This window comes from Balaenoptera borealis (genome assembly GCF_965194805.1).
Source record: "Balaenoptera borealis genome assembly, chromosome: 18".
NCBI classification, from domain to species: Eukaryota; Metazoa; Chordata; class Mammalia; order Artiodactyla; family Balaenopteridae; genus Balaenoptera; species Balaenoptera borealis.
In genome coordinates this window covers 51,012,080-51,035,298 of record NC_138877.1, presented here as the reverse complement: position 1 = coordinate 51,035,298, position 23,219 = coordinate 51,012,080, and the positions used below count along the sequence as shown (strand labels likewise).

Below are 23,219 nucleotides of genomic sequence, written 5' to 3'. Positions count from 1 at the left end.
AGGTACCACAGAGGGTAGGGAGTTCTGTGGTGAAACAAACACAAGATGACTGCTGCAAAGTCTACGGGAAGAGTACCAAAGCCCTCGGGCTCCCTCCCCAGCCCAAGCAGCTGCTCCTCTCCTGCTTTATCAAAGACAGATTTCATCACTTAAACTGAAGCAGAAAGCTTCTAGATTTAAGATACCTCACACATACAAGGGTATCTTACAAAAAACAGAAGGATTAAGTGAAAGTTTGCAAACTACATGGTAAACTCAGTGAGGGCAGGGACTTAACATCTGTTTTGGTTACTGCTGGATCCTCGTTACCTACAGTGGTTCCCTGACACATAGCAGGTACTTAATAAATATGCAGCCAAAGAGTTTAGCAGACGAGTTTTTTAATCTCCAAGAAAGCAGAATGTTCAAAAAAAATCAAGAATAAACAAAAGAAGAGAAAAATATAAAATCTGAACATCAATCCAGGAAATTCAGCATCTGACTAAAAGGAGTACCTAGAAAGAAAGAATAGAGAAAACTGGAGGAGAGGGGTGATTACAAAGAAATAATGCATGAAATTTTGCAGAGCTAAAGTTTCCAGGCTGGAAGTGCCCACTGTCTAACAAACACACACACACACACACACACACACACACACACACACACACACACACACACACACTGCAATTTCAAAATACCAGGAAGAAAAGATTCTAAAATATCCAGTGTATTTTAAGCAGAAAGATCAAAAATGAGAATGGTACAGGATTTCAACAGCAATCCTCAAGCTAAAATATAATGCAACACTGCCTTCTAAACTCTGCTGGAAGTGGTTTCTAAACTAGAATTCTACACGTAGCCCGAAGAACAATCAAGTGTAAGAGCAAAGGTATGATAAAGACATTTTCAGACATATGACGTTCTCACCACTGACCTCCCACATACCCTCTTTCCACTTCTACTCCTCACAAAGAGCAACAGGAGAATATACTCTGCTAAACTAGGGAAGATAAGGAAAAGGAAGTCTCTGCATTTAGGACACAAGCGATACAATGCAGAAGACAGGATGCGGAATTCCCAGGATGAGAGCAAAAGGAAGTCCCACCATGACAGCTGTGCACAGGCCTACAGAGAACAAGGTAAGACTGCAGTAAGAATAGAAGGCACTACCAGGAGGAATGGTTAAACTAAATAAATAAAAACCCTTGGTGGGTGTCTATGTCTAACCACACTGAGGATGTTTCATTTGGAGAGTCTAAGGGTAAATTAATGACAAGGATCAAGAAGATCAAGTGTCTTTTTACAATTAACTCAAGGAAAAGCAGAGTTAAATGAAAAAAGAAACATAATGATAAAATATTGCATGGCTTCGATGTAAGTCTTGCTATCATAATCCATACTGATGTATCCTAAAATTGGTAAAAAGCTACATGACGGAATAATGTGGAGAAAAAGTATAGCGGGGCGGGGTGGGGGGGAGTTAAAAATGAAACCTTCACCAACCAAAGTAGAAAGCCAACCGGTAATGATTAAAATTGATAACTCAGGCAATAGCCATATAAGCCTGGAATTTAAAAAGAGAGGGTAGACAAACAAAACCAGAACAAACAGCTTTTGTTAAGTAACTGCATCTGGGTAATAAAATGGGCATGAGAGAATGGGGTAGGAATTTGCCCTTTTCCTTATAATGTCTGTAAGACTAATGCTTGCTAAACTATAGATGTACTGCTTTATAAAACATGTTAAGTTTCAAAAATTTTTTTCATCCATTGAACAACCTATTCTAATCCATTACTTCTTATCTCATAATGGGATTATGGATTATGGATCTTTGGAACAAAAGCATTTAGTCTCACAGCAAAAGAGGATTTAGATTTATATACAAATTTAGTAAAAGACTAATTTTGAATTTGAAAAGCTAATTCTCTGCTCAAACTCTTTTATATGAAATTTAAATAAATTACACTATGAATAAAACTGCAATTCATGTCCTCATGACCTCACAATTTTGCTTTAGCCCCTTGCCAATGAAAGGAAAATAAGATAATAAGGCACTTAGTCTAAAATCTCAAAAGTAACCACCAACTATGATTATTTTTAAATTACATTATGTTACATCACGTTAAATTAACACAGCCTCTCCTCTATTTTTAAAACCAACCTTGTATGTAGATCTACCTTGTGTGCAAATGAACTATAAAGCAGGGGTCGGCAAACCTACGACCTGAGTGGCCCAAATCCAACCTGCCCCTGTTTTTATAATACCCACCAACTATGAATATTTTAACCATTTTCAAAAAAAGGTAAAAACCAAAATTAAAAATCAGAATATATTTCTTGACACATGAAAAAAAAGTCACATGAAATTCAAATCTCTGTCCACAGTTAAAGATTTACTGGAACACGGCCTTGTTCATTAATGTTTGTATCTATGGCTGCTTTCTAGTGATGGCAGAGATTGGATGGCCCACAAAGCCTAAAATATTTACTATCTGGTCCCTATCATATTGTTGACCCTTGAACTAAAGGATTCTAATTCTGAATTTCATTTGAATTTTATTTTTATTTTATTTCAAATGAAACTGAGCAAAATTCATATATAAAAATATACATATAAAAAGTCCTTGAATCAGAGGTATTTGAATAAGGAACCTTACGGATGGCCTATACAACCTTTGAAAGAGAAAATAATGGTCCGCTTAGGGCCACTCAGGGAAATGGGACCAGAATCAAGACCAGAGTCTTGGCTCTGAGATGGCTGTCCTCTTAGACACGCATCTGTCACCAAAGTTTTAATCCTAGTATGCCTCTGTTCCTACTCCACTCTTCAACTTTCTATTACTACATCACTTATTTCATTTTAGTTAATATGCTAATGAAACATGCTAATTTTTAGTTTGGCCTTCCCCACATATTTAAAACAGAATTCTGTTCATATTTACTGTTGACTGTGCCAATAAAGCAGGATGGAATACTGGTTAAGGACAGTCTTTGGTGTCAGGGAGACGCAGGCCTTGGCTCTGCTTCCAAGGACCACTCTGCCCTCATAATCCTCTCAACTTCTCTAAACTTCACTTTTCTCACCTCTAAAAGTGAGTGTAGTACCTACCTCAGATGAGCAGTTAGAACACAATGAAAAATGTCAAGAACTTAATGTTCTGACTGTCAGAATTGAGAGCTCGAGAAATGTTACCTATTATACTTTGTCTTATCATGTCCAAATATTTTATAAGCATTCATTATCCTTGAAGAGTTTTACAGGCAGTGTTCTCAAACCTCAGTGTGCATAAGAATCACACTGGTGACCCTGTCAATGCAGATTCCCTTGGCGCTACTCTCGGCTACCCTGATTCTTTAATCTGGAGGGTTAAGATTAACCCTTAACCCCATTTTCAAGCTCAAGTGTGATTTGGATGCGAGTGATCCATGGAATAAAGTGCACCTAGATAATGAAACAGATACCAAGAGGTTAAGAGACAAGCAAAAGCCCAAATAATTACAGCCTTAAGTACTAGTCTACTTTATCAAAATAGCAAGGAGCTGAGTACTACTCATTCCTTTTGCTTTTTTTTTCCCCTGCTACAAATATCCTAATTATTTTTTTTACTTAAACTTATGTTGGGCTCCATAATTAAATGTTACATACAATATGAAGATTATCTCCTAGTTTGTAAAGGTTAAGACTTCCAGTTATACATCCAAATAAACATTTAGGGAACTCAAAAGGTCAGTGCCCAGGTCCCAGTGGAACCCCAGTTTACTATCTTGGAATTCAGCGACACAACCTTGTAACCATCCCCAGAGAATGTAAGACTGGCCCATTTTATGTACTGGTACATTCATAAACAGAAAGAAAAAAATAGAAAAATAATATGTATTCCTACAACACTAAAAGAAGCTGAAAATCTGGCTAAAAACAAGCACAAAACTAAATATATTCTATAGCGAGAAACCCTGATGTGTAAACATATGAAGTGAATCACATGTAACAGCTGCACCTCAGGGTAAGGTTTTTCAATTAAGTGTCTATTCCAAAACCAGCAACAAAACCGAGTGGACAGCGGCAGGAGTTTGAGGATGCCAGTGTACGGGGTCGCGGTTACCTTGCTCCAGTCTAAAGCACAGGGAACGCCTTGCTGCTTCCATCTCCGGAGTCGGATTATCTAGGACATGTCTACACCACTGCAAAGGGCTCAGGGATTTCTCTGATGACGGGAATGTCTTTGAAGAGCCAACGTATAACCTTAAAAAAAGAAATCTACATTATAGGGATTATATAGCTACACAGAGATTACCTCTCTTCTACTTGAGAAAACAACATGTATTTAACAGTTTCTATCAAAACAGAACTCACATTTGATTACTTCAAACACCAAAATCATTTTTAACAGATAAATATCCCCTGGTAGAATATGACACTTTCTGTAGCTCGGTGGCAAAGAGGACTTCAAAAAACTATGGAACAATGTCTCAGAGAGTCGGAGATCTGGGGCTCTTGCTACTGAACTGACCTGGGGCACCGTGATGATCTGATCAGCTCACTTATATTTCTAGAAGTGAACATTTTCATCTCTCTTTGACAACAGAATCTTATGTGAACTTGGGCTAATATACATAAACATGATGTGGCAAACAAGGCAAGTCTTATTTGCATTTAACAAAAATAAGTCTAAAAACAAAAGTCAGCTGTTTGATTCTCTCAACCCTTAAATAATCAGATATTTCCCCTGTCTTAAATCTATACGAAATTTGATATGTGCTTCTTTCTCATGAAAGCCAAACAGCTTTCAAAGATATGTTTTAGGAAGAGTTCACTTTCAGCATCTACGCCATTGCACAATAGTGGGCAGGATTCAAAATAACCACCCTGGGGCACTACAAGTCATAACAAAGGTTTTCTCTCATTGAGGTACTGTTTTAAGGTAGGTTTTAGAATATTTTCAGTGATAGGGTTATACAACAAGGTTTACCTTGAGAATTAACCAACAGTTGACAGAAAAAAGAAAGAAAATTATAATCACAGGCTCTAGTAACTGACCTTGCTATATAAAGCTTTGTTCTAATTACAAATCCCATTAAAGTAATACTACTTCAAGCAAAGTTACCATAATTCTAACGGGCAGGTGTGTTCTTGAACTAACAGACTTCATTATTCACTTGTACTGTTATCATCCAGTCCACCACCTATTCGAGTCATCTATCCCAGAGGGTCGGGGAATGTAGTATTTAGCAAATTATTCTTATGGTTCGGGGTTGGCAAGCTTTTTCTATAAGGGCCAGCTAGTAAATATATAGGCTTTGTGGCCACATAGTCTCTGTCATAACTACTCAACTCTGCCTCTGCAGCCCCAAAGTATCACCGACGATAAATAATAAGTACGGCTGTGTTCCTATAAACTTTATTTATAGATACTGAAAGTCGAATTTCCCATAATTTTCACGTGTCAAAATAGTATTCTTTTGATTTTTTCAATCATTTAACAATGTAAAAATCTAAGCTGATCAGCTACATAGACCAGGCAGTGGGCCCAATATGCCCACAGGACACAGTTTGCTGACTCCTGTCAGGAGATGAAGATTCTAAAATCTCTCTTTTAATCAACTTGACAGTAATCCTAATATATCATTCTTCCCTTAGAGTGTGGACCACCGTCCTGCCTTCATTGAGAGTATGTTGGTTAGTTAAAAATTCTTATTCCTAGGTCGCACCTTGGCCTACTGTGTCAAGATTATCACCTATCTATGTAGATCCTTCCCTTTTGCCCTTCCTTGCTGTCAGACCTCTACACTGTTACTGTGTAGCTCTCTCTAGACCCCCAAGTAAAGGTTAGTCTAAGCCAGTTGTTCTCAATCTTTGACGTATTAAAATCTCTCAGAGGATTTGTTAAAACACAAATTGCTAACACCTAATTGCGGGCAGCTCTAACCTACCTGATTCAGTAGGTTTGGGGTAAGACCAAAGAATGTGAATGTCTAACAGGTTCCCAGGTGATGCTGATACTGCCACGTGGAGACCACACCTTGAGAGGGACACACTGTGCTGAGCCAATCGCGCCAGTTCCATTAATCCCACTTGCCCAATGACTGGTTTAGGCACAAGCCTTGGACAGAGTCCTAGACAATAAAAACTTGAGGGGAAATATTCTGATGGGCATGTGAGCAAGTTTCTCCTCATGTTTAAAGGGATCACAAAAGACCCAATTATATGTTGCCTACAACATGGGCACTTCAAATATAAACACATGGGTTAAAAGTAAAAGGACAGACCATTGCAAAGACAAATAAACAAAACCTACCCACAAAGAAAAGCCCAGGCCTAGAAGGTCTCACTACCAAATTCTACCAGATATTTAAAGAAGAATACCAAGTCTTCATGAATTCTTCCAAAAAAATAGAAGAGGAGAGAGCACATCCCAACATGGTCTATGAGACCAACATAGCTATGAACCCTGATACCCAAACCAGACACAGACATTACAAGGTAAGAAACTAAAAACCAACACCCCTCATGAACACAGAAGCATAAGGTCTAAATGTTTTAGCAAATTTGGTACAACCATATATAAAAGGGATATTTCGTCATTACCAAGTGAGGTTTATCCCAGGAATGAAAGGTTGCCTTAACATTCAAATACCAGTGTAACTTATCACATATACTAAAATAGAAACACCATATGATAATCTCAATATACAAAGAAAAAAAAACATATGACATCCATTCCTGATAAAAACTCTCAGCAAATTAAAAAAGGGAGGAAACATCCTCGATCTTATTAAAGGCATCTACAAAAAAGGATCCTTAACAGTGAAAGACTGAACACTTTTCCCCTATTATCAAGAGCAATACAAGGCCTGCAGGTTCTAGCTAGCACAATCAGGCAATAAAGAAAAACATTTGGATTGGAAAGAAACAAGTAAATCTGTCTTTATTCACAGACGACATGATCGTCTATGTAAAAAAATCGTCTGTGTAATAAAGGAATATATAAAAAAGATACTAGAATGAGTTTAGCAGCAAGACTGTAGGATACCAAATCAAAGTACAAAAGTATTTCTATATTAGCAACAACCAGTATTTTTGAAATTTCACTTCCCATTTACAACAGTATAAGAAAAACCATAAGATGCCTAAGGATAAATCTGACAAAAGATGTCAAAGACCCATACACTGAAAACTACAAAACATTCTGAGAGAAATTTAAAAAGAAACAGAGAAACGGACCATGTACATGGGTCAGAAAACCGAATATTGTTTAGATGTCAATTATCCCTAAATTGATGTATTTAACAAAATTCCAATCAAAATCTCAGCATGCTTTTTGTAGAATGTAAAAGCTAAAATTCATATGGAAATGCAAAGATCCTAGAATAGTCAAAACAATGAAGTTGGAGAGCTACTGCTAACTGATTAAGACTTATTCCAAAGCTACAGTAATAAAGACATTTAGGATGGCATGAAAATAAATAGATCAATGAAACAAAATAGATGGTCCAGGTACAGAAATACTAACATGTGGAATACTGATTTTTTTGACAAAGTACAGAGACAATTCAATGAAGAAAAGATAGTCTTTTGAACAAATGGTGCTGGAACAAATGGATACACATATACAGAAAGTGAACCTTGATCCACACTTTACACACTATCCAAAGTTAACTCAAAACAGATCACAAAAATATGAAACCTCAACTGTAAAACTTTCAGAAGAAACTACAGATGAAAAACTTTCTGTCCTTGGGTTGGCAATATTTCTTAGATACATTTTTTTAGACTGAAAGCATGATCCATAAAAGAAAAAAAATGTATCAATTGGGGGCTTCCCTGGTGGCGCAGTGGTTGAGAGTCTGCCTGCCAATGCAGGGGACACGGGTTCGAGCCCTGGTCTGGGAAGATCCCACATGCCACGGAGCAACTGGGCCCGTGAGCCACAATTACTGAGCCTGCGCGTCTGGAGCCTGTGCTCCGCAACAAGAGAGGCCGCGATGGTGAGAGGCCCGCGCACCGCGATGAGGAGTGGTCCCCACTTGCCGCAACTAGAGAAAGCCCTCGCACAGAAACGAAGACTCAACACAGTCAGAAATAAATAAATAAATAAATAAAAGAACGTGAATTTCTTAAAAAAAAAAAAAAAAATGTATCAATTGGACTTCATCAAAACTAAAAACCTTGCTCTTTGAAAGAGACTGTTAAGAGAATAAATGACAAACCATGGATTGGGAGAAAATATTTGCAAATCATTTACCTGATAAAGAAACTTATAAGTGGAATATATAAGAAATTCTTCAAACTTAATAAGCAACCCAGTTTTAAAAAACTGGTAATGGGGCTTCCCTGGTGGCGCAGTGGTCGAGAGTCCGCCTGCCAATGCAGGGGACACGGGTTCGAGCCCTGGTCTGGGAAGATCCCACATGCCGCGGAGCGACTGGGCCCGTGAGCCACAACTGCTGAGCCTGCGCATCTGGAGCCTGTGCTCCGCAACAAGAGAGGCCGCGATAGTGAGAGGCCCGCGCACCGCGATGAAGAGTGGCCCCCGCTCGCCGCAACTAGAGAAAGCCCTCGCACAGAAGCGAAGACCCAACACAGCCAAAAATAAATAAATTAATTAATTAATTAAAAAAAAAAAAACTGGTAAAAGATTTAAACAGATAGTTCACCAAAGATGAGCTATGGATGGTAAACAGGTGTATGACAAGAGGCTAATCATTAGTCATTAGGGAAATGCAAGCTAGAACACCAGTGAGATACTATCACACAGCTGTTAGAATGCCTGAAGATAAGATTAGCCATAGCAAGCCTTCGTGAGGACATGTGCAACTGAAACTCCTAAACTGCCAGCAGAAACGTAAAATGCACAACCACTTTGGAAACGATTTTGGCAGCTTCTTTAAAAATTAACGTACACCTAACTTTCTGTTACAGCCACTCAAAAGTCATTAAGTATTTACCTGAAAGACACAAATGCCATGTGTCTATGCAAAGACTTATCTGTAATAGCCCGAAACTGAAAACAATCCAAATGTTCATGAAAAGAAGAATGGATAAAACAAATGATCGTTGTGTCCCTACAATCTAAAACCTTCACGATAAAAAGAAATGAACTACTGATTCACGTAACAACAGAGGTGGATTTCAAAATAATTATCTTGATTGAAAGAAGCCAGACCAAACCAAACAAATGAAAGAGTACCTACTATATGATTTCACTGATACAAAAGTATAGAAAACACAAACTAATCTAGATTGACAGAAAACAGATCAGTGGGTGCCTGAGTTGGAAGTAGGCAGGATCAGGACAGGAGGAGATACAAGGGGCCACAAGGAAGCTTAAAGCATTGGGCTCTCTCCACTATCTTGACTGTGATGATGGTTTTATGGGTTATACGTGGGCCCAAATCTATCAAATAGTACATTTTAAATATATGCAATTTATATCGCACTTATACCGTAATGAAGCTTTATGAAAAAGTCACAAGACAGTAAGCAACTGACTGCTTCCTGCCCTTCAGTGAGCCTGGAGCTGCCATCCACCAGGCAGCTGGATCACAGAAGCAAGTGCCACAGCCCTGACAGAAAGCAGCCGCAACACTAGGCAACTGTGCAACTTCCTTCTCTTTCAGCTTCTTTTAAATTAATACATTTTCCTCACTGTTTAATGCACACACAGGTTCACGCACTCTCTGAGCATCTGCTTGTTTGCAAACCTCTCTCAGCTCCCATGCGAAGCACTGCTCTGCCCATCACCTCCAGCATCCCACGGGACGACCGCTGCTTCCTCCTGCCGCTAGGAACCTCCACCAAGCAGCTTGCCTGGGGATTTCACACACTCCCACCAGTTTGGGGGTTTTTCTGGTAGAGCATTTTGCTTTCTGCTTGCAGGGAACCCCTCAGGAAGATGTCCTTAATCTCTTAGGGCCTGCGTAATATGGATCTCTCGTTTGACCACGCAGCCTCACAGCACATTCAAAAGCAGCTTCCCAGAAGTACATGTAATGGCTCTGGGACCCACTCTGCCATATTCACGTACAGGGACTTCTCTCTCTTCTCCTCCGCTGTCCTCCCATGCTATCTGCTACTGTGGCTCACCCCGACCCTGCAGTTCACAGAATATGGGGGTGATCATGCAACTGAAAGCAGGGAATTCAGCTGAAAGCCTGTGTGAGGAATAGGTGGGACCCCAGATCCCCTCCTCTACTCCACACTGCCCATCCCACCACACCTCCTCCGCCACAACCTAAGACCGGAGGCTTACTATTGACACGTGCATAAGGCTGACCCGGAGAAGCTCTGACTTCAGGCACACAGAACGTAGCTGAAAGACAGATGAAGTACCCCCACTGAACCAGAGAGGTTGACCGAAAGTCTACTTGCTGAATGGTTAGCACCCTAGGCCCATCTTCCCCTTTACATTCCTAGAATCGACTGCCTTAACTCCTATCTCCCAGAAGGTTTATGTCTGGAGACACAGATGAACCCAAGAGAAGACCTAAAGATTCTGAAACCTGAGCTGGCCACCCACCCAATCTCTGTTAAAGTCTACCAGCCAAAGAGTTCCACCCACGCAGAGCCTTAGATCAACTTCGATATCGCCTTTGGGTATGAACAGACAACCCACGACACCAGGTATCTGGAATATTCCTTTTAAATAAAACCCTGAGACTAAAAGTATTGATAGAAGGGGAAAAAAGAACTGAGGAGGAAAAACAATGCAGGGAACAGATGAAAAACCCAAGACAATTGTAACTGATATCATCCGAGAGAAAATGTTGTATTCACAAGACAAAAACAGGATATTTAAAATGGAACAGCTTCTTCTTTCTTGGCAAATGAAACAATTAAACTGTTACAGAAGAAACAAAAAATCCAATAAGTGAGTTTGGAAGATCAAGTTGAAGAAGTCTCCCAGGAGCAACACACAGACAAAGATTAACAACCAGAGGAGAGGGATAAGAAAATTAAATGACTGTAATAGGCAGGCCTCCATCTCATTATTATAAGTTCTAAAACACCCATGAAAGTGAAGAGAAAGTTATTTGTTTTAAAGGCAAAAAATTTTCAAAAGTTGAAGGCAGGCCACCAGGTTCTAGAGGGAGGCACCCACAAATGCTCAGTGCAACAAATGAACAGACAGGCCCATACAAGGTACAATGTGACATTTAAGAACCCTAGGGATAAAGAAGAAACCTAAAGAGAAAGTCACAAAGGATTCAAAATACCCAAATCACAGTGCACTTCAATAGCTGTAAAACAATAAAAACTGGAAAAAAATGGAACAATGCCCTCAAACATGAGGAAAAATAACTGACTTAGACTTTTATACCCAGACCAACCATGAATCTTGTATGAGGATAGAATAAGGACATTTTCAAATACAGGATTTCAAAGTGTACCTCTCATGCATGTCCCCTTTCTCAGAAAGCTTCCTGAGGCTGCATCCCACCCACAAGAATAAATGAAATTCCAAGACAAAGGATTTATGAAATAGGAGATCCAATATTGGCAAGAAGCCCGAAGGAATTCCCATGATAACAGCATTGTGCATCCAGCCTAAGGAGCAACAGTGAAGACTGGAGCAATGGGATGAAGCATTCTAGAACGGATGGCAGTACAAAACAAATTTTTAAAAACAGATTTAAGAGATTATCAAATATGTTGACCTTCTTGAGAGATGTTATGGCTCCAGTATTTACAGAAATAATTAGTAATAAGGGATTAAAGAAAAGGGGGAAGAGAGAGGCCATTATTAACTCTTGGAGGAACAAAGAGATTAGAGAAAACAAATGTAACATACAATTAACAGGACTCAGCTAATAACAGTGATAACCATAACACAAGTCCATTATGATGATTTAAGAGAAAAGTTATAAAAACCATTATGAGAAGGGAAAGAAGATATGGTAGCTGGAGGATGAAGGGAAGAGGCCTTAGTCCTCATTTTCCAAAACAAGTCTATATCTGTTTAAGATCATGTAGTATAAAGACTGTTTAGAAATAAAGAACAAGGGCTTTCCTGGTGGCGCAGTGGTTGAGAATCTGCCTGCCAATGCAGGGGACATGGGTTCGAGCCCTGGTCTGGGAAGACCCCACATGCCGCGGAGCAACTGGGCCCGTGAGCCACAACTACTGAGCCTGCGCGTCTGGAGCCTGTGCTCCGCAACACGAGAGGCCGCGATAGTGAGAGGCCCGCGCACCGCGATGAAGAGTGGCCCCCGCTTGCCACAGCTAGAGAAAGCCCTCGCACCACAGCCAAAAATAAATAAATAAATTAATTAATTAAAAGAAATAAAGAACAAAAGAAACTGCCAAAGGAGTATAAAGTAATATCTATGTGGAGGACTCAGAGGTAGGAAAGAGTTGGGAGAACCGCTGCTTTCTGTAATAAGCCTTGGTATAGAAGAGTTTTTGAACCATTTACATCCTACTTATCGTATTACCTTGATAGAACTTTAGAAGTACTACGCATATATGTGGAATTAAGATAGAAGGGATCATTTTTAAAGTCAGTCTCCAAACAATATTCCCAGGATAGTTTTGAGCCTACTATTTCTCTGGCTAAGCCTAGAACTGGATTTAAATAGAGAAAAAGGGCAGTTAGTTATGAAGATCACGTAGCTACAAACTCCCTGAGTATAACATGTCTCCAAAATTAGATAAGCAAGGTAAAACCTGTATTTCTCCTAAATGGCTCTTATCTTCTAAAAAGTCATAAAAATCACCTCGTTCACTGTCATTACAATGCCAGCAACATTTACAATATCCTAGTCTGCCATTGTTAATACACATACCTCCTACTAACTGCTCTTTCAACTTCTACCTTTCATTGACAGTATATTAGAATCTGGCAAGAATATTTGAAAAGCCTTAGTCTAAAACTTGAGAATCCTTCAAATAGTAGAAAAGCTATCATTTAAAATGTCACACTCTAATTTTCCTTCACTTCTCTTCAAAACTTCCAAAAGCACATGACTAGAAACTATTGTCCTTCTCACAGAATCTTTTTTTTTTTCATACACTTCATCTTCTGGACCCCCTGACTGCATACATGCACTAACACTGGGAGGTTGGAAATAACACAAAGTCCATCATAATAACCCTGAATGCTTCAAATGAAATATTTCAAAATGTCTAGAAAAATAGTCTTGGTTATTCTCAATGTTTGGTTCTAAAGTCATCCTTCTACAGATAATACAAAAATAAATGGTACAACAAAAATAATTACAATAAGTCCCCTACATATGAACGAGTTCCATTCCAAGAGCGCGTTCATAGGTCCAATTTGTTCGTAAGTCCAACAAAGTTAGCTTCGGTACCCAACTAACACAATCGGCTATATATTACTGTACTGTAATAGCTTTATAATACTTTTCACACAAATAATACATAAAAAACAAACAAAAAATAAAGAAAACATTTGAAAAGTACCGTACAGTACCAGCTACATCACTGCTGCCTTTATGCCTGCTTCTGGACATCCTGGGCTTGACTGAAATAAAGATGCTGTACTACTGGACTCTATACAGTACTGTACAGTAAAGTACACAAAAGCACAACCACTTGTAGAGGATGCATGCACATGACAAGGTACACCAGACAAGTGAACTAACTTACGCGATTGGACACGTGAACATACATTCGCATCTTTGAAAGCTCACAACTTGAAGTTTCGTTTGTAGGGTACTTACTGTATATGTATATCATAGACCTGTCACTGAAAAGTAATATGAGTCAATTTTCAAACAAGCCATTTTGAGAGCCTTAAATCACCATAAGTTTTATTTTAAGGAAAGGTAAAACACCAGCACTGATTAGCACAATCAATCAATCTTAGTCAGCTTAGATTCACTAGCATGTGCTAGGGTCAAGCTGGTTAGCCCCTGCAAAAGAAACTTACCCCCAGTAAGCTATTTAAAAGGACACATTAAGTCTAAATTTTAGTTACTGAAGGTCCTATAGCAGACTCTTCCCCCTCCCTCCACGTTTATATATGAACTCTATTTCAGTGTCTCACTGCAGTGTTTCAAATTTACTCATTTGAAAGACCCATCAGCATAGACTTCAGTCAACTCCACTTGCTCCTAGAAAACACTGCGCATTTTCGATCAGCATTGTCAGAAAGTGAAGCACCCTCTGGTCTTTCCACTGAAAATCAATTATGCAAAAAGCAGCTCAGGTGGTCTAATTTAGCTGTGCCATATGTATAGTACAAGGTGTTCAACAGCTTTGATGAAAAACTGGCAATGACTTTGGCCAGCTGTCCAGGGTCTTGGTGTTACACATGGAAGATGAATATCTCATTCATTAAATTTTCCTTAATTTGTAGATACCACCATTTTCCCCTTGTATCATTAAGAAGTTTTCTCCTAGAGTGGCATGGACTAATATATACTACCAAATGGAAAATAGATAGCTAGTGGGAAGCAGCCGCAGAGCACAGGGAAATCAGCTCGGTGCTGGTGCTTTGTGACCACCTAGAGGGGTGGGATAGGGAGGGTGGGAGGGAGGCATGGGAGGGAGGAGATATGGGGATATATGTATACATATAGCTGACTCACTTTGTTACAGAGCAGAAACTAACACACCATTGTAAAGCAATTATATTCCAATAAAGATGTTTAAAAAAAAAAAAAGAACTTTTCTCCTGTCTTTTCCAGTTGGGCAAGTTAAAATCCCTGCCACATCTCTTTTAAAAATAAACGCCTCCTTTAATAGCTGTATTTTATACCAGTTGGCATGTTTTAATCTTGGCATTATCTGAATATAGACTCGTCTTCTGGTTGAGGTGAGCAGGTCCTGATTTACCCCAGCACTACGCTATCTTCAGGGAGCCGTGCTCTTCTACCTGTTTTCTCCAAGTCCGTTTTGCTTTGAACAGTACAAATTGGAGTTATTCTAACTTTAGCCATAAGGCACAAATGCATTAGCTATTTCAACCCAGGACATATACACATAAAACTGAAATAAGTTTAATCAAGACACATTTGTATTATAAGATACAATGTACTCTGATCCTGATTTTATATTCCACTGAACTTCATAAAAAATCATACTGAGTCAGTCCACTAAATTGACTTTATAACCTATTAATGGGTCACAACCATGCTTGGAGGAAAAAACACGAATGTTGCAAACACTTCTGAATCCATATAAATTAAGTCTAAGTTTGAGTCAATTCTTTCAGTAAATAACTGAAGAAGTTTACGTAAGTTATTTCTCCTTGGCGCTTAACACTGAAATTAGGGAGCTGAAACAGGTCACAGAAAGGTCTAGTATGCAGTTAATGATTTAGTGCTCCCATTGCCACTTCATACCCATCTGATTCCCTCTCCTTGTACCCTGGTTCTTCTTAGCCTAGTGCTTCTCAGCCTGGTAACACTGGGACAGAGACGTTTAAAACACCCTTCTGTACAGACTGGCAAATCATCCAGTCACACCATGTCCCACATATGCATTAGGACTTTAGTGCTTTTGAACTTTTTTAATTTGCTCCTGATACTTGGTTTCTCCCCTGTACTTTCTGGCCTACGGTCTCCTGGAAAGCTAAGGCTGTCAAATTAGTAGTAAGATAATGGAAGAACTGATACAGCAGGATGTGAAGTTTACTATGGGATTATAATAACTGGACTTAAGAATGAAGGTTCTGAAACCAAAGTCAACTTTAATTTTCTGAGACATTGAATTTTAGCAGCACTGTGCTGAGATAACCAGATTGTATCAAGGCAAAATTACATACTTTAAATTCAACTAAGATAAATATTTGAAGATATAAGACAATTGTTTTGTTTCAAAGCTTTTCATCAAAACAAAAAGCAGAACACATCATTCTTCTTACATCACAGTTTTGTTTTTTTTTTTCAATAAACAGAAGAAACTTATAGGCTAAATAATTGTTTGGAAAAAAGGCCTATGAGACCTGACTGATCATTCATTAACTAATGAACTATCATCAAGCAAATACTCTTCTATTATTCACTTTTTTCTTTCACACATAACTCTTGAGCCAAGTGCTGTCCAGGCTGTACATTCTAAGATTGTATTAGTAAAAACAGACTTACATGAAAGAACTTCTAAAATATTCAATGATTAACCTACATTTGTGAACTTTCCTTCCTAAGGATCTGACATTTTAGCAGGAAGTGCTATTCTAAATAAATTATTAATTTTGTTTAACCCATTAGGATGAAATCATGATAAAAATGTATGAAAAATTGTAGGTGATACAGTTAAAGTAACATTATTAAGGACCAAGTTACTGTTAACGATGATGCAACTGTTACAGGGAAACAAAGACGTCCAAGATGTGTCCAATGAAAGGTAAGTGTAAAAAAACTGATGTGTATATATTTGCATACTGATTTGTATAACTATATTTTTACCTTGAAGGATCTACGGAAGGTTAACAGGGTTAACTCTGAGTCACAGTAGTAAATTGAGGACAAGAGGGAAGACTTTTGTGACTTTATATTCACTTCTGTGTTCTGTCTTTTACAATGAAAATGTGTAACTTATTTTAAAATATTTTAAAATAATTTAAAATAATCAGGTACATATTATCCACTTCAGTTGTTTCTTAATAAACAGGGAAGATAAAAATAAGTAGCCTTCCTGCAAACATATCAGGGAAGCCAAATGAAAAGCACTCTATTGATGATGGCACCAGGCAGGGACACGCGGTGTGCAGTGATGAAGGAACATCAGAAGGCTCTGCAAGCATTAACAACAAGTGGGTTTAGCTTTGAAAATTAAACCCTGTTGACTGTTGATGAACAAACAGGCCAAGTACTGCAATACAAATATATTTCAATGTGTAAAAATGCTCTGATAGAAAGTTTTCTATAAATCAGGTGACCTTACAAAAATTTTAAGTCCATCCCACTAAGATTAATGATCCCTCCCTGTTTTTCCACCTGGAATTCTAACCCTGGGTTTGTTTTGAGGAAGATACTGTATAAACAGTGTGCCATTTGTCTATAGAAACATCTGTAAAGTGTCAAGGCATTGATTTAGTCATTCACAGATATACTTGATGAGTGAAATTAATAGAACCTGCTGCAAATCAAACCTGGTTAGATTTGCTTCAAACCATCTGAAGTGCTACTAGGCTAATCTCACCAAGTTGGTGATTTTTTTTTAGTTATTTTAATGGTGTTTTAACAAAAAATAACTACAAAAGGAAAGCCTAAGATATCAAAATACTACCAATAGTTGGAGGATAACTAAATATGGTAGAAATCCATTTAATAAAAGAAAATATTACAACTATATTCACTGGGTATGTACTAGCACAAACCTAATACACCTATAAAATAGTAAGTGTATCATGATAAATTTTAAAGTGCTAATAGTTTTAAAGCACAGGATTGATCCTCATCCAAAATACAGCAAGTTTCCTTCTATTATTTAAGTACGTATCTCCAGAAAAGGCCAAGTGGGGACTAAATCAATCTAAAATAATTTGAAAGTGGCATAAGGGCTTACAGTTATTAGTAACAACCTAAGCACCATCAGGAGAGCATTTTCCGGTACCATATTCAGGCTGAATCTGAGATCACAACACAGCCTGGACTTTACAAAAATAAAGGTGCAGCTTCTAAAGAATGGCTTAAAGTTCCAGAAAGTGGCGAGTTGTTTTGATTTTTACAACCTGAGTTACCTGCCCAGTTGCCGAAAAGTACTAAGTAGAAGGATGACTATGCCTTATTATAGCTCCCTTTATTTTGATTCTCAGAATCAAACCAATTAGTGTACTTAACAGAGTTCTCAACATAAAAAAGTGCAAGAGAAAAGGACCACCACAGTTCCCAATGGGAAACCAGCAAGGTTCTCCATCTCCCACTCCCTCCTGAGCAATCACTCAACGTAAACACAAAGAAAGTGAGGAAGACCCAGCTTGGAAAACAGGAAGAGAACCTAAGATTAAAAGAACTACAATTACTCTTCATGCTACTGCTAGGTCGAGGTGAATGCTGTTCATTCTCCCTGCGTGAACCTAAGTCCCACCTGATCTGAAGCTTCTATTCATCTGACCACATCACACTACCTCTAATGACTGAGGAAAACATGTGAACCAACCAAAAGAAGTCATGAAGTGACTGCTACCCCATGAGCAAGCACCATTAAAAACAAATAAAAGAATCAGAACCCCCCTCTCCCCCCAACCCCACAAGGTACTCATTGATGGAAAGCAGACAGAGCTAACCAGATTTCAACTGAATAAATGCTGCCAGCCTCAAGTTTTCTGCTAACCAACTTCAAGTTTCTAAAAAATAAAGACAAAGTTTCTCTAATCTCACTTTTCTTCAATCACCAGTTTTTTAAATTAAAGCCAGTTCCTTGGGTCCTAGGTAACAGAGTGCCTGCAAGCTGCTCACTCCATTCCCCGAAAAGCTTTCATTGTTTTTTTTTTACGCCGTTACTGATGGGAAAGCCAGTGAGTGAGGTCAGCACACTGGAAAAAGCGAGCCTGTTTCTGAAGAGAGAAGCTATCAAAGAAGATGCAGCGAATGAGGACAAACCACTGCACAACTCAAACAGTAAGAACGAATCTCTTAAGGAGAGATGCATCACTAGGCGGCTTGGGGTGCCGAGGAGGCAGGGACAGCACGCAAATCCTGTCCGGCCTTGGTTTGCGAGGACAACACGGTAACAGTCGCAGATGGAGGCCAACCCCTACCCATCCCCCGTCACTCCCAAAAAAGACTGACGAAAAAGAGCACGACCGAGCGACAAAAAGACAAGATAGCATGGATTTTGCAGTTAATGCTAACGAGGAGCTTGGCACCCAACCGTGAGCAAAGACGACAACACAAGGAGAGGAAAAGGACCAGTTCATCCCCACATGGGTCGGCCTGAGCTGTAACAAAATAGGTTTCCACCCTATTTTTCCACAGCCTCCTCTCATCGCCCGGCTCGGCACCTGCCAGGTCACCCCGTCTGGGGGCAGTGGCTGAGGTGCCCCTCTTCCTTCCAGCCCTCGCCCTCCCCGGGCGTCGCAGGCGAGGGTCCCGAGGGAGGGAGCGGAGCTCGGCAATACCAGGTGCAGTCGTCCTCGTCCCGCCAGGCGGCCACGCTCTCCAGGTCCAGCGGCTCCACCTCGTCCAGCAGCGTGGGGGGCGGCGGGGGCGGCGAGGGCGGCGCGGCGGCGGCCCCGGGAGGTGTCCCCGCGCCCCCCGGCTCCGGGCCGCAGCCGCCCGCGCCGAAGAAGCCCGCCGCCGGCTTGAAGTAGACGAAGGGCGCCTCGGGGGGCTGCGCCAGGCTGCAGAGCAGGGAGGGCGCCGGGCCGGGCAGGCAGTAGGTCCCCGGGAACGCGGGGCCAGAGCCGCCGCTGCCGCCCCCGCCTCCGCCCCCAGGGCCCAACGCCAGCCCCAGCCCCAGTCCCCCCGAGGCGGCGGCAGCGGCGGCCGGGGGGCTCCGCGGAGCCAACGGGCTGCAGGCCCCGGCGGGGGGCGGCGCGGCGGGGGGCGGCGGCGGCAGCAGCAGCAGGTGCGGTGCGGCGGCCGCGCTGGCCGCCCGGCTCCGCAGCTGCTCGTTCTGCTTCTCCAGCTTGCGCACCAGCTCCTGCAGCTTCTTCACCTCCAGCTCCGCGTTCACCACCGGCCCGGAGCCCGCTCCGGAGCCGCCCCCCGCCGAGGCGCATTTCACCTGCTCCGCCATCATCGTGGTCCCCGAGGACGCCGCGGCCGCCGAGGGGGGGCGGGGCGGGGTGCGCGCCGACGCGCCGGCTCCTCGGGCCGCGGGGAGGCTACGGTTCCTTCCCTGCCGCCCCGGCCCGGGGGCCGACTACGCTGGGGCAGAGGCCGAGGCGGCTGTTCGCATCAGCACCGAGACGCTGCCTCTCGCCGAGGCAGCCGCCGCCGCGCTGCTCTGCACATGCTCAGAGCCTCCCTCCAGTCCCTTGGGCGCCGCGGCGGCTCCGGGTTTTAGCCGCGGCCCCCGGGCGGGGCGGGGCGCGGGCGCCGGGTGGGCGGGGCTGGGGTGTTGGACCAGCCGGGGGGCGAGGCGTTCCCGAGGGGCGGGACCGGGAGCGCGGGCTGGGGTCCTGGGGCCACCGCCCGCGGCCGCGCTACCCAATCCCAGGTGCCTGATTGGACCTGGACTGAACTTTCCCGCCACCGGCACTTCCTCCCGCCGCGGGGGAGGGAGCGAACTGAGCTGACTTCGGAGCCAGGGGCGGGGTTCCAGAAAAAGCAGCCGCAGCAGGTGCCTGCCCTGCAGGAGGGCAGCGTTTGCCCGCCGGTTTGCTACCTTCCAAGAGCACTTGGGCTTAACCGTATCGTCTACCAGCCACTAGCTAGTTAAACCTATAGAAAACCAAAGGGCCGGGAAACGGTATCTTAAGAACCAAAAAGTAAAAACGTGGAACGGAAAGGCTTTGAGGTGATGCTATTAATCCCTTGATTGGTAATACAAAAACAAAATGGTGGGAGAGAAGAGGCCGAGGAGAAAGAAAATCTCCCTCTCACTAAGAGGGGGGAGAGTGGCGTCCCCCCCACTAAAGAGCCAAATGTTCAGTTTTTTCTAAAACTGTCCGGTTTGAACTATTGTATTACCACCAATGTTTGCCGCAATAAAAGAAAAGCATTTTTATACTATATACATTCATTAAACAAAAGATCTTTGAGCACCTAACTCTGTGCCAGATACCATTCGAAGAGCTGGCCATGCTTTCAAGTGAACAAAACAGGCAAAACTCATTATGGGAGAAACATGAGTAAAGTTGAATGGTGTTCCATCTGTTAAATAATTTACAAGCTATTAGGTCAGACTTGCTGGCGTGAGGTTGGGGAAGAAAACGAGAAAACCTCAGAGGTCCAACCCCAATACCCCCAATCTCACCTGCAAATTTGCCTTTTCTTACACCTTCTGGAAATTATTGGTAGATCTGCTTGTAAAAGCGGGGTGAGGGGGTGGCTTAAGCAGAAGAATTGAGTCTTTTCATTCAATTGATATTGATGTAGCATTTTGGGGTATTTATCACAGAGAAAAGTCTGAGATTTTATTATGAGAAACTTCCACACAACTGGTTCTCATCCTCAGATGATATACTATCTAGTGAAGGTCCCTGCTCTGGGACTTTACATACCAATCTTTGTGACAATGTACCACATCCCTCTGGAACTGGTTATTGTATCCGTTGGTTTTAGATACAGCTCTGTGCCTTCCTGCTCAGAAACACTTGTGTCTTGTCAGTTGTCAATCTATATCTCCAACTTCTGTGTGTAGGGTGGGTGATCTGCATTTAAGTTGCTTGGTGAGATCTTCCGTAAATTAGATAAATATGTATAATAACTACCCTGAGCCTTCCTATCTGGTGTCCCAGCTTGCTAGACCACCACCTAACCACCTGTATCACCCATCACCTTTCCAAGTTTCAGTCTATCTTCTAGATATTCTGGTTATTACTAAAACCTGGAGAAGTGGAGTAATACTACTGAAAGTCCTAAGTAAAGAATCTATTGAAGGATTTTCCGCATGCTCAGTGGCAGATGTGGGTAGCAGTATCACTGCAACACAAAGAAAGGGAGACAACAGACACAATGAGAACAAAGAGCTGCTGGGTTCCACGTTAGCAAAAGAAATCGGGAACAGGCACAGAAGAGCGAAGACAGCAAGAATTAAGACGTAAAGAAAAGCAGTCATTTTACTGCGAAATTTATAGTAAACATCCAGCTTCTCCTCCATTTACTCAGTAGGGTCTATAGAATACATCCAAGCAACCAGTAGTCAAGCCTTAGAACTGTGTTTTCTACGTAACAATTAGTATTGTAAACAATCTTTGTTGTTTCAAAAGAGAGCATTCACTGAAATTTAGACCTAGCAAAGAGGTGAAACATTTTATCCTAAATTTCTATTCTGCATTCTTCTTCTGAAAAGACAAATTTGCCCTCTTCCTAACTGTGTTTAACCTGTGAAAGGATTCATGTCTAGAGAAATTTTAAATCATCTCTTTCTTTCCTATGTCAGCACCTCTTTTTTCCCCTTCTGTGAATTACATATGTACACACAACAGAAACACTCAAAATGTACCCTGATTTTAAGTTGGTATCCCCAGGATGCCTGTCTCTTTAACACATAATTAAAGAGGTTGATGGTGTCAAGGTTTCAATTAAGCAGTCCTGATTTTTTATTTTGATGCAAATTTGTAAGCTTTGTGTTTTGAAAGAAATTGCATGCATAGCTTCTCAATTTTAAAATATTTTTGTTTTAAATGAAATACATGAGGTGATTTCAGAGGTTTACAAAGAAGATATGGAAAATAAAAATGTATGTCTCATTAAAAAATTTATGCTTTAAGGATACATTTGAAACACCATAAATTGATGAGAAATATCCATATATCACACATGCAAAATCAGATAAAGAAATACATATTTCTCCGGTGCTCCTCATTCCTTACACTTCAGAACTATGGTCGTTGGGTCACTCTAGTGAATTTCAAGAGAGAAAATAATTGATTTGTATTTTTCACATATATGTGATACTCTAATAGTATCTATGGACGTCAAATTGATCCATCCACAAAATTGGGAAGACAGCATAGTTTCCTCCTGAGTTTGTAAATCTAATTCTCCAAGGAAATCTAGGAACAGTCTGTTATTATCACAGTTTTACAGTTAAGCTAACAAGGTTAGGTTACTTGCCCAAGTTCAGTCTTAAAAATGACAATAATTCTTAGCACAGTTTCTAGTGGCCCAACCACTCTTCTCTTTATCCCTTTGTCTTAGAGTGAAATTCCTCTTAAGAGTAAGCCCCATATGTTTTAAATGCAGATTTTCCATCACTGCAATAGACATACCCTAATATGACCACTACCTTCATTCAAGTTGATAGATCCAATTACCACAAAAAGAAAAAATCACTAATGTGTTAAACCAAGATCAAAGATCCCCAGCTCTGTTTTCAAATTCATTCGGAGGAACCACAGCATTTGTTTTTGTTTGTTTGTTTTTGTTTTGTTTTGGGTTTTGGTTTTTTTTTGGCCTCTTAGTTGAGATTCCTGTTTATCCATACAAAATACTTGCCTTGAATACTGTGGATCCCCACTGCCTTTGTCCAGTGCCTAGCAAGTGTCTAGCACATAGCAAAAACACATTGAAATTTTTTTTAAGAATACATGGATAAATAAATCCCAAGTTCTAGCTGAAATTTAGACAAGAACCTCATCAGTTACTTCTATTAGCCTCATTTGTCATATGGTAACAACATGGGAGGATTAGAAGGCTTTTTGCAGACTCCATAATAATTC

The 23,219-nt window shown here is 40.9% G+C and overlaps 1 protein-coding gene across 2 annotated transcripts in view; it reads right to left on the bottom strand.

The window, feature by feature from the left end:
• The window catches only part of SLAIN1 (SLAIN motif family member 1), a 67,978-nt gene extending 48,081 nt beyond the window's left edge, over positions 1-19,897 (bottom strand). The window contains exons 1-2 of one of the 2 annotated variants that reach the window (XM_082365965.1): positions 19,008-19,897; positions 4,083-4,222 (exon numbers count right to left, since the gene is read on the bottom strand). In XM_082365965.1, the coding sequence (XP_082222091.1) occupies positions 4,083-4,222; positions 19,008-19,630 (763 nt within the window). In that variant the 5' untranslated portion in view covers positions 19,631-19,897. The remainder of the gene's footprint in view (positions 1-4,082; positions 4,223-19,007) is intronic. The other variant, XM_082365966.1, reaches the window with a different exon arrangement.
• Positions 19,898-23,219: the final 3,322 nt, after the last annotated feature.